We start from the raw sequence: 18,618 nt of genomic DNA on the forward strand, positions 1-18,618 counted from the left end.
TCTCCCACACTCCCCATTGTGATGCGTCTTGTGTGTTGATATACTTTATTGGTATGTCTATGACTCCGATCATGTGACACTAAACAAATCAAAAGGCCTCTGTAATGAGCTTGGGTGTTTTATCATGGGGATTTTTTGAAGCCCAGACAGGACGTCAGTTTGGTTCAGATGTGTAGGTGGAGACGATTGTCCTTTTGTGGATTAATAGATTTTCTGACAGGGCTCTAATTCCATGTTGTGTCACGATGCGAGTTGCGTCGTGAGCTAATGAGGGAAAGTTTTTCCACGGAATCGACAACTCCGTCATACTAGATGAGGTTTGTGTGTTTTTGTATTTATGTCTCTCTGTGTGCGTGTCCTCGGTGCTTAGCATTGCGCAACTTTCACACAGTGTTCCTGTCAAGTACAGGTGAGGCCGGGCCAGGGTCTGGTCTTCTGATAATGTCTATTTGTGAACAGAGTAAGGACAGGACTGCCTGCCGGAGGGTCACTCCATGAAGCCAGAAATATTAATAAAGTTCAGAGAGAGAGCTCAGAGTGCCCATGAGGGCTGTATACTGCATTAGTTGCAGAGTCCAACAGACCACACACTCAGCTTTAAGCCCTCGCCACCCACACTCACAAATAAACACCGCTCCAGTCTCACTTCTGTCTAGCCATGACAGACACTGCATGGACATTTTCAAGAGCACTTTTTCTTATTTAGAGCAATTCTATATTTACAGTTGTCTGCCTCATCTTTCTCATGCTCCTAAGTGCTCAGAAGTGTTTGAGGACTTATTTGAATTCTATATGTCTAAATCAGCCACCTCTAGTGCATGGCACTAAGGCACTGACTGATGTCATATTAACTTTGTGTTGATATTGTCTTTTGTCCACAGGTGGCTGTGAAGAACAACATTGACGTTTTCTACTTCAGCGGGCTTATCCCACTCAACATTTTCTTTGTGGAGGATGGTAAAATGGGTACGTGTGTCTGGAAGCAACACTCAATATCCAGCTCATTACCATAGCAGTAGAGTCATTATCACCAAAGAGTTTGAAGAGTTTATTTTATACCAAAACGAGGACCTTTGTAGCTCCCTGCTCAGTTCAGGTGTCATTCTCATTTCCCCCCCTTCTTCACCTGCCTCAGAGCGACAGGTGTTCCTGGCAACCTGGAAAGACATCCCCAATGAGAACGAGCTGCAGTACCAGATCAAGGAGTGCCACTTAAACGCAGGTAGGCTTCTTTACCTCTATGGATGAAAGCTATATGTACCTTTGAACACTAACTTATGTTTTATGCACCATGTGAAAAAAAAAAAAAACATTTCTGACCATGATATGTACTCTAAGGGCTGTCGCTATTTTTATCTGTGGGTTTTCCTCCTTCTACTGCTCAATGGTATAAAAGCACTAATACAGATCTAGAATGAAAATGTACACTGTTTGTGTTGGAGAGGGTCATCTTTCACCCTCCTAACCCTGACTGTACTGAAACCCAGCCAATCGAGAAACACAAGGCTTTCAAGCAGTACAGCTCAAATGTCCATCATCGGAGCTGTTCACGCTATGCTTTAAAAATATAACCTTGCGTGATTCAGTCTTAAAGCGTGAGGACATGACAGCCGATCCACAATTCTGCTAATATTTATGGATGAAATACACACCACATAGTCATCTACAGTAACCAGGCACAAACACAAATGATAAAAAGGCAATTGAGTCTCATCAACAATCTAGCTTCCTGTATTCCTCTATCTTTTTTATGTCAGAGGACCTTTGTTAGGTGATGTTGAAATTGCAGCTTAGTGTGGTTTTGAACACTTCATTGTGTTTAAGTTACCAAGAGTACAATGGGATAAGATCTTTGTCCTTTTTTTTTTTTTACTGCTTCGAGCACAAGTGAAGGACGGTGTCACTTCGAGTTGGCATTGTTTCCTATCGATTGAGTGCTGGTGATTCAGTGGAAGGAGATGTAATTTGATGAGGAGAAAGCATGCAGAGAAGGATGAAATGCATGAAGAGCGCTCTGTGCATCTGTCTAGCTGTCAAAAGTTCAACTTATTTCAACATTTGACGCATGTAAAATGGACAAATGACATCCATTAACCTATGAGGCCAATAGAAAAACCTTTTGCTCATGATATGCTCAGTCAGTTTTGGAAAGATATGACATCTCTGGGTGTGCTTGTGTTTGGTGACTTGTTGGTGTTTTTGTCATCCTAAAATATGATTTGGTAATATATCAGGCCTATTGTCCTCACAGAGCTCATGTCTGAATCACACTTACTACTACCCTCTCCTTTCACAGATCTAACACGTTGAGCCAACTACAGGGCAGATAGGGGGCCGTCCTTGTTTTGGGAAAGTTATATTGGAGGGAAGGAGCTTTAGTTATTGTTTAGTCTATATGCAGGGTTTAATTTACCAACCTGGACGGTGGTACCGCAGTTGACCTTTTGAAACCATCAAACCACAGTCATCAAATCCTTTCCTCACTTGTGTTCACCAGACTGAAGCCAGTTAAGCACTGGGAGCTGAGGGCATTGGTTTAAAAGAGATGCTACAGATTAACTGGAGAACTAGATAACATGAATGGGGGTTTAAAGTGGTAACATTTAAATGGTGGAATTGGCCTTTTCCTCTAACCCTCTGGCTTTGTTGCAGTGACACAACATCACAGCCTTAGGTTCCAGCGTTACACACCTGCCTGCAATTCATGTGCAGATGTCTTCCCACACACACCTACAGGAACACACGTGCACACAGACAGTACAGATTCATACACACGACACTGTCATAGTCCATGTGGAGTCAAACGACATTAGGACGGCTAGCTCAGGAACTGCTGAAAATGTGATTTTAAAGAACTGATTTTAGCTCTGGAAGATTCCAAAAAGCGGTACCATCGCTGGGCCACGGCTGTGAAAGATTCATCAGGCTACTGGCATTACACACCTGGCTAAAAGACTACTGTAGCTCTGTTGGCATACATTGTATAGATAACTTTTACACCTTTTGGAAACAGAGGATGCTCTACATGATTGACGGAGTCCATCCAAATCTTCTTTGCTCCTGAACCCTGTCCACGCATTTCAAGGCTGTGTTGAGACAATGATTTATCAGGGACTCAGAAAATCCCTACCATTGTCGCTGAGTTGTGATAGTGCTGCTGCAAATGTACAGTACCAGTCAAAAGTTCGGACATACAGTTGAAGTCGGAAGTTTACATACACCTTAGCCAAATACATTTAAACTCAGTTTTTCATAATTCCTGACATTTAATCCTAGTAAAAATTCCCTGTCTTAGGTCAGTTAGGATCACCATTTTATTTTAAGAATGTGAAATGTCAGAATAATAGTAGAGAGAATGATTTATTTTATATTTTATTTATTTCACTTTCCCAGTGGGTCAGTCATTTACATACACTCAATTAGTATTTGGTAGAATTGCCTTTAAATTGTTTAAGTTGAGTCAAAAGTTTTGGGTAGCCTTCCACAAGCGTCCCACAATAAGTTGGGTGAATTTTTGACCATTCCTCCTGACAGAGCTGGTGTAACTGAGTCAGGTTTGTAGGCCTCCTTGCTCGCACATGCTTTTTCAGTTCTGCTCATAAATTTTCTATAGAATTGAGGTCCGTGCGTTGTGCCACGCCAATACCTTGACGTTGTTGTCTTTAAGACGTTTTGCCACAACTTTGGAAGTATTTATTTCATCAGACCAGAGGACATTTCTCCTAAATGTACGATCTTTGTCTCCATGTGCAGTTGCAAACCGTAGTCTGGCTTTTTTATGGCGGTTTGGAGCAGTCGATATAGGACTCGTTTTACTGTGGTTATAGATACTTTTGTACCTGTTTCCTCCAGCATCTTCACAAGGTCCTTTGCTGCTGTTCTGGGATTGATTTGCGCTTTTCGCACCAAAGTACATTCATCTCTAGGAGACAGAATGCGTCTCCTTCCTGTGCGGTATGACGGCTGCGTGGTCCCATGGTGTTTATACTTGCGTACTATTGTTTGTACAGATGAACGTGGTACCTTCAGGTGTTTAGAAATTGCACCCAAGGATGAACCAGACTTGTGGAGGTCTACACATTTTTTTCTGAGGTCTTGGCTGATTTCCTTTGATTTTCCCATGATGTCAAGCAAAGAGGCACTGAGTTTGAAGGTAGTCCTTGAAATACATCCACAGGTACCCCTCCAATTGACTCAAATGATGTCAATTAGCCTATCAGAAGCTTCTAAAGTCATGACATAATTTTCTGGAATTTTCCAAGCTGTTTAAAGGCACACTCAACTTAGTGCATGTAAACATCTGACCCACTGGAATTGTGATACAGTGAATTATAAGTGAAATAATCATTTTTTTATTTTTTATTATTATTTAAATTATTATTATTTTATTTTTTTTACCAGGTAGGCCAGTTGAGAACAAGTTCTCATTTACAAATGCGACCTGGCCATGATAAAGCAAAGCAGTGTGATAAAAAACAATAACACAGAGTTACACGTGGGATAAACAAACCGTCAATAGCACTATAGAAAAGTCTATATACAGTGTGTGCAAATGGAGTAAGGAGGTAAGGCAATAAATAGGCCAAAGTAGCGAAGTAATTACAATTTAGCAAATTAATACTGGAGTGATAGATGTGAAATAAAATAAATAAAAAATCTGTCTGTAAACATTTGTTGGAAAAATTACTTGTGTCATGCACAAAATAGAAGTCCTAACCGACTTTCCAAAACTATAGTTTGTTAACAAGAGATTTGTGGAGTGGTTGAAAAACAAGTTTTAATGACTCCAACCTAGGTGTATTTAAACTTCTGACTTCAACTTTACCTACTCATTCAAGGGTTTTTCTTTATTTTCACTATTTTCTACATTGTAAAATAATAGTGAAGACATTAAAAATATGAAATAACACATATGGAATCATAGTAAACAAAAAAGTGTTAAACAAATCAAAATATATTTTAGGTTCTTCAAAGTAGCCACCCATTGCCTTGATGACAGCGTTGCACACTCTTGGACTTCTCTCAACCAGCTTCTGCTTTTCCAACAGTCTTGAAGGAGTTCCAACATATGCAGTCCTACTCATCCCAAAACCATCTCAATTGGGTTGAGGTTGGATGATTGTGGAGGCCAGGTCATCTGATGCAGCACTCCTTCACTCTTCTTCTTGGTCAAATAGCCCTTACACAGCCTGGAGTTGTGTTGGGTCATTGTCCTGTTGAAAAACAAAATGCTTCACGGTGGGAACAAAATATATTTTAGATTCTTCAAAGTAGCCACCATTTGCCTTGACAGCTTTGCACACTCTTGGCATTCTCTCAATCAGCTTTACCTGGAATGCTTTTCCAACAGTCTTGACGGAGTTCCCATATATGCTGAGCACTTGTTGGCTGCTTTTCCTTCACTCAGCGGTCCAACTCATCCCAAACCATCTCAATTGGATTGATGCCGGGTGATTGTGGAGGCCAGGTCATTTGATGCAGCACTCCATCACTCTCCTTCTTGGTCAAATAGCCCTTACACAGCCTGGAGGTGTGTTGGGTCATTGTCCTGTTGAAAAACAAATGATAGTCCCACTAAGCGCAAACCAGATGGTATGGCTTATCACTGCAGAATGCTGTGGTAGCCATGCTGGTTAAGTGTACCTTGAAATCTAAATAAATCACACAGTGTCACCAAAAAAGCAGACCCACACCATCACACCTCCTCCTCCATTCTTCACGGTGGGAACCACACATGTGGAGATCATCTGTTCACCTACTCTGCGTCTCACAAAGACACGGTGGTTGGAACCAAAAATCTCAAATCTGGACTCACCAGACCAAAGAACAGATTTCCACTGATCTAATGTCCATTGCTCGTGTTTCTTGGCCCAAGCAAGTCTCTTCTTCTTATTGGTGTCCTTTAGTAGTGGTTTCTTTGTAGCAATTCTACCATGAAGGCCTGATTCACGCAGTCTCTTCTGAACAGTTGATGTTAAGATGTGTCTTTTACTTGAACTCAGTGAAGCATTTATTTGGGCTGCAATCTGAGGTGCAGTAAACTCTAATAAACGTATCCTCTGCAGCAGAGTTAACTCTGGGTCTTTCTTTCCTGTGGCGGCCTCATGAGAGACAATTTCATCATAGTGCTTGATGATTTTTGCGACTGCACTTGAAGAAACTTTCAAAGATCTTGAAGTAATGATGGACTATTGTTTCTCTTTGCTTATTTGAGCTGTTCTTGCCATAATATGGACTTGGTCTTTTCCCAAATAGGGCTATCTTCTGTATACCAGCCCTACCTTGTCACCACACAACTGATTGGCTCAAACGCATTAAGAAGGAAAGAAATTCCACAAATTAATTTTTAAGAAGGCACACCTGTTAATTGAAATGCATTTCAGGTGACTACCTCATGAAAGTGGTTGAGAGAATGTCAAGAGTGTGCAAAGCTGTTTTCAAGGCAAATGGTGGCTACTTTGAAGAATCTCAAATATAAAATATTTTGTTATTTGTTTGCTTGCTACATGATTCCATATGTGTGATTTCATAGTTTTGATGTCTTCACTATTATTCTACAATGTAGAAAATAGTAAAAAAAATTATAATATTTAAAACACCCCTGAATGAGTACGTGTCCAAACTTTTGACTGGTACTATATATATATAAATATATATATATATATATATATATATATATATATATATATATATATATATTTATATATTTATATATATATTTATATATATATATATATATATATATATATATATATATAAATATATATATATATATATATATATATATATAAATATATATATAAATAAATAAATAAATAAATAAATAAATAATCTGGTTAAAGATTTACGTTTGACGTCTGTTCATGTACTCAATTACTCATGCCCATCCCTATGAAGCTCCGGGCCAAACTCCCACACTGTTTTGGGCTCTAGCAGCGTGAAGCAGATACTGTGTGGGAGTGAAGACTTGCATCTCGCTCATCGCAATAGCTGCGGTGCTGCTCAAGGCAACGTAATTTCGCTGAATCTACTTTTAATTGAAAATTGTGAGTTTGTTGATTTTAGATGCTTTTTTCATTTATTAGGCTTTTTTCCTCTGTTCAGTGTCTGTTCTTTTGTCCATCTTAATCTTTTATTTTTATTGGCCAGTCTGAGACATGGCTTTTTCTTTGCAACTCTGCCTAGAAGACCAGCATCCTCGAGTCGCCTCTTCACTGTTAATGTTGAGACTGGTGTTTTGCGGGTACTATTTAATGAAGCTGCCAGTTGAGGACTTGTGAGGCATTTGTTTCTCAAACTAGAGACACTAATGTACTTGTCCTCTTGCTCAGTTCTGCACCGGGGCCTCCCACTCCTCTTTCTATTCTGGCTAGAGCCAGTTTGTGCTGTTCTGAGAAGGGAGTAGTACACAGCGTTGTATGAGATCTTCAGTTTCTTGGCAATTTCTCACATGGAATAGCCTTAATTTTTCAGAACAAGAATAAACTGATGAGTTTCAGAAGAAAGTTCTTTGTTTCTGGCCATTTTGAGCCTGTAATCGAACCCACAAATGCTGATGCTCCAGATACTCAACTAGTCTAAAGAACGCCAGTTTTATTGCTTCTTTAATCAGCACAACCATTTTCAGCTGTGCTAACATAATTGCAAAAGGGTTTTCTAATGATCAATTAGCCTTTTCAAATTATAAACTTGAATAACTAACACAACGTGCCATTGGAACACAGGAGTGATGGTTGCCGATAATTAATGGGCCTCTGTACACCTATGTAGATATTCCATTAAAAATCAGCAGTTTCCAGCTACAATAGCCATTTACAACATTGACAACGTCTACACTGTATTTCTGATCAATTTTATGTTGTTTAATGGACAAAAAATATGCTTTTCTTTCAAAAACAAGGACATTTCTAAGTGACCCTAAACTTTTGAACGGTAGTGTACATTTTTGGAAGATGATATCTCTGGAAGATGTGTATTTATGATAATGAAAATGTATTTTCTTTTGCTGCCTACATTTTCCCTCAGTCAAATATGGAGATTCTTATTATGTTACCACCTCTGTTTTTAGATGCTTTCTTTGTAGCGTGACAAGCAATACTCCAGTAGCCTAATTTAAAACAAGGCTCTTTCGACAGCCACAGTAGAGCCATGAGTCATGCAAGCGAGAATAATAGCATAGCAAATACAAAATGTTTGCCACCAAGTAGGCAACATACTAGCTAGCTAATTAAGGTAATCTTTCAACATATTAAATGGTCTTGAATCCTACTTTTCATTTAATGGATATAACATTTTCCCAGTAATCAATGTTTGTTTCCCTTGTTCATCTGAGGACATAGAATGTCATTGTGATAAAGTGGTTGGATGGTTTCAAAGGCTGTTATTAAAACACAACTGACATCCTTTCTGCCCTGAAAAAGACAAAACGACAATTCACTTTTTGCCCTGAAAATTACAAGGCACCGATTGGCCACACAAAAATACAAACACCACTTAAGTTGCGTCTCACATTCAAACAAAGTAGGGTAACAAAAAGCAGCCATTTGCCATCTATGACTGACAAGTGTTGCTCAAAGGTAAATGGTTAGAGCAGTATGGAGTTGGGAGCCTTGACCACTAGAAGCTTCCCTGCAGACTGTAACATAATAGAGACTAGTCATACAGGAAGCTGTTCCACTGCGCTTTCGGAGCGATGAAATTAATTCCCCCACTGTCACTTGTCCTGCTTCTTTCTTTTTTTGACACTTCTCCTTCTCTCCATCTACCACCTACCTTTCAGGACTCCTTTCAAGGCATTTCGCCTCCCCCCTCTTTCCCTGAAGGAGACTTCACACAACCTCTTTAATGATAACCCACACCATGCCTGGTTGCCCCAGACAACAGAGTGACTGAGGGCTGAGGGCAGTGGTACTGACGAGTGCTCAGGGCAGGACCTACAATGGGACATGGGCCTCAGGGTCAGAGTTTATGGTAGTGGTAGTTTGTCTATTGACCTATGGTTTTAAGCCCGTTAGACATAGTGTCTATAGTGACATCCCCACCTCTAGATGTGAGATCTGGAAGTTGTAGTAGCTACTCCCTGTAGTGACAGTCCACATAAGAGTGCAGCTTACAGGCTAGGTTACATCCATGACGTTCAATGTATTGCTTCAACGTTCACAGCACTGTTAGAAGTTACCCTAGCTCTGTTCCTCTTCCTCAAAGTCTGACTTGGATCAGGATACATTTTTTTTCACTTAGAGGCACAAAGGAGGGACTAAGCTCCAGCAGTTGTTTCAAGAAGCTAATGTAGATATATATTATCTGAGCTGCTCCCCACTGCCAGTAGTTAGCCAGGCTCACATAGAAACCATTAGAGTTGCCTTAAGGGTACAGATTGACTGGGACAGAGGAATAGGCAGCTGATGTAGGTCATGGAAATGGAATGATTTATCAGGCCATGTGTGTAGTCTAATATGACTCAGAAAGCAGCTAATGGCCTAGTTGTTGGTTTTTCACATACTGTTATTATGAATTTTGTCTTACATGAAATCAATCTCCTTCTCTCTTGTTGTATTGAGTACCTCAGTCCTTTTTTTATATGACGCTGCAAATCAACAATGGAAACTGTAGAAACCACTGCATATATAGCCCAATACCTATTAATAAAGCAAAAACCTCATGTTCCTAGACTAGAGAATGCAGTTCCCAAAAATGAAGCTACTACTGTACAATACAATGCCTTAGTCTATAGATAACTCCCCTCTCAGATGTGTATGTCTGAATGAGTACTGTCAGTAAAAAAAATATTAATTACAACTGCTGAACTGCACTACAATGGAGAATGCACTTATCCAATGTGCACTTATCAGTAGTCGACCGTAGAATAGCCTACAGCCCATGAGGCTGAGCTTTGCCTGTGTAGCGCTGATCTCCACATAAAGTTGTGTTGAAAAATTCCTGAAATCTTCCCAAAATTCCCATTTTAAGTATTCCCTCGCAGCCTATTCCCGCATGACTCCAGAAATCCTGAAAAAACTGAGAATTTATATCCACACTTCTAGTATATACCTTACTCATATGTAATGTGACCTTGCAGACACTGTGTCGGGGAAGCTGCAGAACGACAACATTTACACCATTGCCAAGAGGAACGTGGAGGGCCAGGACATGCTCTACCAGTCACTCAAGCTCACCAATGGCATCTGGATCCTGGCTGAGCTCCGCATCCAACCCGGCAACCCCAACTACACGGTAAAACACCCGCCTAACCTCAACTCTCCTAATTCTGAACTCAGAAGTCACTCATTGTTTTTGTCAGTAGAAGTCTGAAGTGCCAAGCAGAAGGCTCTTTATATTTCCACCCTACCCTCACTAGAGTACCAGGCAAATAAACACTTTTGTGTTTTGTAAACACTGTAGTCATTGCATGACCTTCATGAGTAGACTTAGTCTTTAATGGAATGTTTGAACCCAGGAAATAATTGATAGCCCTTCTCACTGAGACAGCACCTTCGCTACACTCCCCTATAATGAAGTGCATGTTACATCCAGGAAGTGGTACCTAGAGATGGTTTATGGAAGTAATACAAGTTATCAACCTTCTTTGTTTTATACACACCCAGCTATATCCTGTTCCCTTATCATATGTTTGAAGGAACCTGTTCATCATTGAGGACTCATTGGGAATGACATGTCCTCTGGCAGAGTAATGGGTGACATCGGCAGCAGACCTGCTGCTTGGTTAACTTTTGCTCCTCTAGATTGGCCATGAACAAGGTCAAAAGACCCATATAGCACTGCAAAATAGCTCCTAAATACAGGCATGGTCAGGTCTAGGTCTGTTGCATTGACCGTATTACCGCCATACTGGCGGTCACGAGTCATGAAGGCAGTAAAATTCCAGGTCACCATTTAGTCACAGTAAAAGTCTGAAGGGAAATTGCTATTTAGGATATGTAAAGACAAGATTAAAGCAAGAATAGTCTGATGGGTGACAATATTAGCCTATAACTTGTGAATTATATATTATCACTTGTGAATGATGCCCAGCATTAGAAACAATGCCAATACTGATTAATCGGCCACATTTTTTTTTTTTTTTTTGTCTTTCTTTTTTATATATATATATATTTTATATATATATATATATATATATATATATATATATATATATATATGAGAGAGAGAGAGAGAGAGAGAGAGAGAGAGAGAGAGAGAGAGAGAGAGAGAGAGAGAGAGAGAGAGAGAGAGAGAGAGAGAGAGAGAGAGAGAGAGAGAGAGAGAGAGAGAGAGAGAGAGAGAGAGAGAGAGAGAGAGAGAGAGAGAGAGAGAGAGAGAGAGAGAGAGAGAGAGAGAGAGAGAGAGAGAGAGAGAGAGAGAGAGAGAGAGATCGATCTATATATGACAATTACAACAATACTGAATGAACGCTTTTTTATTTTAACTTAATATAATACATCAATCAAATCAATTGTGTATGTTGACCTGTTTAAAGGTCTTACTCATGTCGGCTACGGAGAGCGTGATCACATAGTCGTCCGGAACAGCTGATACTTCATACTATAAAATAATGCCATAGAATTCTAAGCAAATCTTGTCTGCTGAATGAACTAGTGTAGCCCACAGCCATAGCCAGATCAGGACCTAACATAAGGACAACTCAGTATGCTATTCTGTTCTTCGGAAATAGACTATATTTTCTTCATATCATGCTTCTTTAGACCCGTCTAAAATAAATAATGGCTTGTGTTAGCCCATCAAAGCCGTTGAGAACAAACACTTATCCTATGACATCAGGGGCAGTGGAAGACTGTTAATATAAAGTGAGCTATGGGGATGGCTATGGCTATTGTTTTTTGTGTGTGCTCCATAGACAATGCCCAGGGGTTATTTCATTTGACCCTTGCACAATAACTGTGGTAGTACAGTTCAGGTAACAACAGTTCATATCAACCTTTCAAAATGGTCAAGGGCAGCTGTGTAGGGGCCAATTTATTGGCAGAAGCATCTCAGACAAATACCTTTTGGGCAACATCATGGCCTGTCATGGAACAGGTAGAACATATGGACCAGGCCATAATAACAGGAGAGTGTACAGTTTATTAGGTACACCCATCTATTACCGGGTTGGAACCCCCTTTGCCTCCAGAACAGCCTGAATTCATTGGGGCATGGAAACGTTGCTCAGTTGGTATCAAGGGACCTAACATGTGTCAAGACAACATTCCCCACACCATTACACCACTGCCACCAGCCTGTACTGTTGACACCAGGCAGGAAGGGGCCATGGTTTAATGCTTCTTACGCCAAAACCTGATGCTACAGGAACAGGGATTCGTCGGACCAGGCAATGTTTTTCCACTCCTCAATTGTCCAATGTTGGTGATTGCGTGCCCACTTGAACCATATCTTGTTGTTTTTAGCTAATAGGAGTGGAACTTGGTGTGGTCGTCTGCTGCAATAGCCCATCCGTGACAAGAACTGACAAGATGTGCGTTCCGAGATGCTGTTCTGCACACCAATGTTGTACTGCGCCGTTATTGGCTATTTTTGGCCCACCTGATAGCTCGCATAATTAATGCCATTCTCCTTCGATCTCTCATCAACAAACTAATTTCACCCACAGGACTGCCCCCTACTGCATGTTTTTTGTTTGTCGCACCCATTCTCGGTAAACCCTAGACACTGTTGTGCGTGAAAAGCCCAGGAGGCCGGCCGTTTCTGAGATACTGGAACCGGCGCGCCTGGCACCGACGATCATACTACGTTCAAGTTCACTTAGGTCACTCGTTTTGCCCATTCCTAACGTTCAATCGAACAGTAACTGAATGCCTCGATGCCTGTCTGCCTGCTTTATATAGCAAGCCACGTCCACATGACCACTGTCTGTTGGCGTGAACCCTTTTCGTGAAAAAGGGATGGTGTATCTAATAAACTGGTCACTGAGTCGACATGCTAGTACGCATTAATGTTGTAGAGTTTTTAAAGCGGTAGTATGGATGTACCCCCGCACATTGACTCGGTACCGGTACCCCCTGTATATAGCCTCATTATTCTTATTGTTTTATTTTTTTTTTTACTTATTTAGTAAATATTTTCTAAACGCTTTTTCTTGAACTGCTTTGTTGGTTAAGGGCTAAAATGTGATTTGATAGAAAGTGAGACTTAAAAAAAACATCTGTGGAAGACAAAAAAAAGAAGTAAGTAGTGGCGTTGAGATTTTTTAATTAGTCTGAGACCTAATTAGGCCACTGGGTCGTTCCATTTGATTTCAATCACTTTTGACCACTACCATTTTGATTTGAAAGAAGCTTTCCATACATATTTGCCCATGGTAGAAGTGGTCAGAAAGTTACTTTTTGGACCTGAATTACAAAACATTTAGAAGATACAGGTGCTCATAGTTGACCCATTTTGCAAACCCCACCCTACCATGAGACATCCATTTCTTCATCGCTGGAAAATATAAACAGTTGAATTTGATATCATTTTAAAAGCTTACAAACACGGTTGTCAAATGATTTGATAATTTGTCTTTTTTTTTTACGTCAATGATCTAAAAATGCATAAACTCAGATTTTTTTGGGGACATTTTTGCATACAGTATGTAATAGCTCAGGCCCTATTTTACATGTTAGGGTTGGACGGTATCCAAATTTCCATACCTTCATACCGTTCCTGTACAATACCAGTATATGCTATTACTGGCAGTGCACACAAGGGACGCTATTTCTTTCTATTTCTATTTATTTCCAAACTGTATTTTTATTTTTAAACAAGGTATGCTAACAAAATACTAGGGAATTCCCATAGCAGACGCTAACTAAATGCTAAAAAGAGCAAGCGAACATAAACTAAATGCAAGGGCAGATAACCCAGCTCATAAAGTTATACAACTTCTACAAATCTCAAAAGGCTACTCACACTTGATCCAGAAGGGGATTGGTTGCCTCTGTTGTAACCAAGAAGCTATTATTAAAACATGGACAGAATATGGCACCACAACAAACCTGCCAAAAAAAAGAGGGCCGCCCACCAAAACTCACGGACCAGGCAAGGAGGGCATTAATCAGAGAGGCAAAAAAGAGACCAAAGATAACCCTGAAGGAGCTGCAAAGCTCCACAGCGGAGATTGAAGTATCTATCCATAGGACCACTTTAAGCCATATACTCCACAGAGCTGGGCTTTACAGAAGAGTGGCCAGAAAAAAGACACTGCTTAAAGAAAAAATAAGCAAACATGTTTGGTGTTCGCCAAAAGGCATGTGGGAGACTCCCCAAACATATGGAAGAAGGTACTCTGGTCAGATGAGACTAAAATGGAGCTTTTTGGCCATCAAGGAAAACGCTGTCTGGCGCAAACCCAACACCTTTCATCACCCTGAGAACACCACAGTGAAGCATGGTGGTGGCAGCATCATGCCGTGGGGGATGTTTTTCATCAGCAGGGACTGGGAAACTGGTCAGAATTGAAGGAATGATGGATGACGCTAAATACAGGTAAATTCTTGAGGGAAACCTGTGAACGGAGGTTCACCTTCCAGCAGGACAATGACCCTAAGCATACTGCTAAAGCAACACTCGAGTGGTTTAAGGGGAAACATTTAAATGTCTTGGAATGGCCTAGTCAAAACCCAGACCTCAGTCCAATTGAGAACCTGTGTTATGACTTAAAGATTGCTGTACACCAGCGGAACCCATCCAACTTGAAGGCGCTGGAGCAGTTTTGCCTTGAAGAATGGGCAAAAATCCCAGTGGCTAGATGTGCCAAGCTTATAGAGACATACCCCAAGAGACTTGCAGCTGTAATTGTTGCAAAAGGTGGCTATACAAAGTATTGACTTTGGTGGGGTGAATAGTTATGCACGCTCAAGTTCTGTTTTTCTTGTCTTATTTCTTATTTTGCTTCGTGTTATGTTATTTCTTATTTTGCATTGTGTAAATCAAATGATACAAACCCCCAAAAATCAATTTTAATTCCAGGTTGTAAGGCAACAAAATAGGAAAAATGCCAAGGGTGGTGAATACTTTCGCAAGCCACTGTATAGTGTATGTATAGAATGTTTTGTTCAAATCAAAAGGGGTGGGTCAAAAAGTGATTGAAATCAAATGGAACGACCCCACTGTGAATAGAAACTGATCAATGCTGTTGTTAAATCCGGTCGAAGGAAAATGTATAATACTGAGATGGATGAATTGAATATAATATGCTTTGTAGGGATACTCAATAACGCTATCATATATTATGGTCTTCACAATAATTGTTAGAATCAAAAGAGTGGCGAAAAGCAATTCAACTGTTGTGCAGTAGAGAAGGTGAAATGTACTCAGACTTATTGAGCTGTAATGTAACCTATAGTTATACCTGAATCAATAGTTTTTCCTATCCTCTCTTCCAGCTGTCCTTGAAGTGCCGGGCTCCTGAGGTGACCCAGTATGTCTACCAGGTGTACGACTCAGTCCTGAAGAACTGAACCTTCCGTCCGTCCACTCACCACCCTCCACTCCACACCTCGCCCCAAGAACAAACAGCAGCTGTTAGCGTTATAGTCATGTATTATTCCTTTCCCTCATTCCTCTCCACCATCTTTACCTCCATGGGAGAATGCGACATCCCCAGTCCATCCTAAACTAAATGTCTTAATGTCGTAAAACGTGGTTGAAGGTGAAGCTCTCCAAAAAGAAGAAGAAATCTTTCATATTCACTAAGCCATTGGTCCCACCTCTTTGTACTGTATTGCCAATATTGGAAAGTGTAATATCATATGTTTTGTCTATTTTTTATGCTTGTTCTGCTTCCGTGGTACTTTTCCTACTGTCCCAACCGTTCCACAAGAGATACTCGATTTGGTGCCATCTTCCAGGCCTTACTGGGGCGGACGTTTCCAGTTGAACCAGTTGCTACAGTATGTCTCCATGATGCAACAAGTACCATTCTGGGCCAAGATGGCAGTAGTGAGAGGCAAGCGCAGGAACAGGGAACATGAAATTGTCAGGCTGCCATGATTTTAATGCATTAGTGGACGTCATTCTCTACTCATTTTAGTAACCACTATGCTGACCACTATTTATGATGGCTATTATTACTTGTTTGCTCCAGTCTGTGCCATTGTTCTTTTTTATTGATACTTGCAGGCAGCTGATAATTTCAAGCTTCTCAATGCTTTTCTGATTGCTCGACCTGCAGCAGCCATCAAACACAGTTATATTCATTCCTAGATGTCCAATAATTCATGCCCCTTTGCTGATTTTGTGTTGCAGTATTAATTATTATGCCAATTGTGAGTGTGGCATGAGTTGTCCATTCTGTTATACTGTAATCATCTTATGTTGATTCCAATGAGATATTATGCGTTATTCTTTATATGTAAGATTGTTATTGATATTCCATTTGCAGCTGTTCCTCCAAACAAAACTAAACCCTAAACCTTGGGTCAAACCCAAAGCCAGGGTCAATATCAGTTGCTATTTTCATAGTAGATAACAACCCCATACTGTCATCAATTACATGCCTAGTGTACGTGTTTGTGGTGTTCTGCAGTTAAAATCACCTCCCTGGCATTGCTTTATCCTAAACATGGAGGCTATGTAGTGCTTGCAGGCCACCTAATGACCAGGGTCCCCCCTCTATGATTATACTGTGCAGTGATGTGGTGTAGTTTGTAGACCTAAAGTTCTGTACGACTAATGAAAGATGATTATTATATTACTACCTTGTAACCCAGAATTAGTGTGCTTGTATTCCATAACAGAAAAACGTTGGCGCTATATTCCAGTTATGTACCAAGTCCTCGTGGAAGTTGTATTAATAAATGTATACAAACTGATGTGATTTTAATATGCCATATCTCTATGACTAACCATGCTTGCTAGACCTCTGGTAGTTGAGCTCAAACATTGCTAATCATTTTATTAATTATTTTATTGAAGCCAATGTAAAGTGCAGTCTGAAGGGTACCAATTGTGTTTGTGACTTCAGCTTTCTAATTTTATTGTTGCCACATGCTGATGTGCCTGTAAACCTGCATGGAAGCGGTGTCCATTGTTCCCCCAAAAATCTTTGCTGTCTGTTTTCCTCATTCTCAAAACAACACTTGGCTACAGGGGATGGTCTTATCTTTGCCCAGAATTTGACTGCATGTATCCCAAGCAAGATGTTATGAAGGTGTATTTGGGTGTAACTTTCCCATCCAGAACTTGTTTGAGAAAAAAGATTTAATGTACTTATAAGCCCAGCAACCAGGAATAGGCCTACAGAACGGCTGTAGTAAGAAGTAATATGAAAACTGAAATGTCCATTTTTTTTTTTGCTTCTTCTCCTCAAGCTAACCTATTGATACTGCATCACTCCTCGTCATCAAGGTGGCACTGTATCTTCTATTATTTCAATAAAATGTCCGGTATAAACGTATGCGGTGCCTGATGTTTAACTCATTTGTTCACAATCCATAATCAGACCAGAGGTAATATGACCAGTGTGTGACGCACAGCCAAAGGCCAGCCACAGCAGTGTGTAGTCCACAGATGCTCAGAATACAGAGTGACTCGCTCAGAATCAAAGCTTATTTCCCTTGAGATGCTACTGATGTTTTAGGTGTTTTTTCCTTTGGAGGGTAGGCATTTTCACACTGACAAGGTCAGTCTGAATCAGCATGTTGGTTTTGTTACAGTTGTGTGTCTGGGAGAAATGCAAGCACAATGGAAGTTACACAGTCTAGAGACCAGCGATATCAGTGTTGGAAAAAGGGTTTCACACTGGACTGCCAACTCTTTACATGATCTGCATTGTGGGGATCGGGAAGAAGTCTGACTTAAACTAAAGGAATTAGCAGAGCTATAGGCCTAGAGAATCTAGCTCTGATAATTAGTTGCTCTATTTATCTTCACAATATACAATATACAGTATCTCACAAAAGTGAGTACACCTCTCACATTTTTGTAAATATTTGAGTATATCTTTTCATGTGACAACACTGAAGAAATGACACTTTGCTACAATGTAAAGTAGTGAGTGTACAGCTTGTATAACAGTGTAAATTTGCTGTCCCCTCAAAATAACTCAACACACAGCCATTAATGTCTAACCCGCTGACAACAACAGTGAGTACACCCCTAAGTGAAAATGTCAATTGTTAGAGTGGTCACTTGACTATCTTGTCAATATAATAGACGATCTTTGGTTCACATTAACTGGCTGGCTACATCACATGAAATTGCACCTGCGTGCGCACTGCGTAATGTGGTGTGGAGTCGACTCCTTACCCGTGGACTCGGAATCGACTCCTAAGGTTCAGTATTTCTGCAACTGAGGAAACTATTTTCCGTAGTCTACTTGGAGACCACAAACTGTCGCATCTTTCACAGCAAATAAAGAGCGAGCTAGCGAGGGATAGAGAGAGAGAGATGGGAGGAGCACAGCAAGGCATGTCGGCCACCAGACAGGCACTCAGAACTGTGCATCGGTAATCAAAATATATAGGCTATAGGCTATCGCAATTTATTGGCTTGCAATGTCTAGCGCCAGTTCACTAAAGTAGGGGCTATCAGTGAGTAGGCTGAGCTATTCAACACAACAGACCGAAGCCCAAACACACACAAGCGTTTTTCATAGCGAAGAGAAAGAGGAGCAGGAGAGGG

General features: G+C 40.5%; 1 protein-coding gene across 2 annotated transcripts in view; it reads left to right on the top strand.

The window, feature by feature from the left end:
• The window catches only part of LOC100380745 (AP-2 complex subunit beta), a 70,174-nt gene extending 52,782 nt beyond the window's left edge, over positions 1 to 17,392 (top strand). For both annotated transcript variants that reach the window (XM_082960338.1, XM_082960339.1), the window contains 4 exons: positions 882 to 966; positions 1,136 to 1,222; positions 10,079 to 10,233; positions 15,381 to 17,392. In XM_082960338.1, the coding sequence (XP_082816464.1) occupies positions 882 to 966; positions 1,136 to 1,222; positions 10,079 to 10,233; positions 15,381 to 15,455 (402 nt within the window). In that variant the 3' untranslated portion in view covers positions 15,456 to 17,392. The remainder of the gene's footprint in view (positions 1 to 881; positions 967 to 1,135; positions 1,223 to 10,078; positions 10,234 to 15,380) is intronic.
• Positions 17,393 to 18,618: the final 1,226 nt, after the last annotated feature.

This window comes from Salmo salar, chromosome 13, assembly GCF_965601325.2.
Source record: "Salmo salar chromosome 13, fSalSal1, whole genome shotgun sequence".
Classification (NCBI taxonomy): Eukaryota; Metazoa; Chordata; class Actinopteri; order Salmoniformes; family Salmonidae; genus Salmo; species Salmo salar.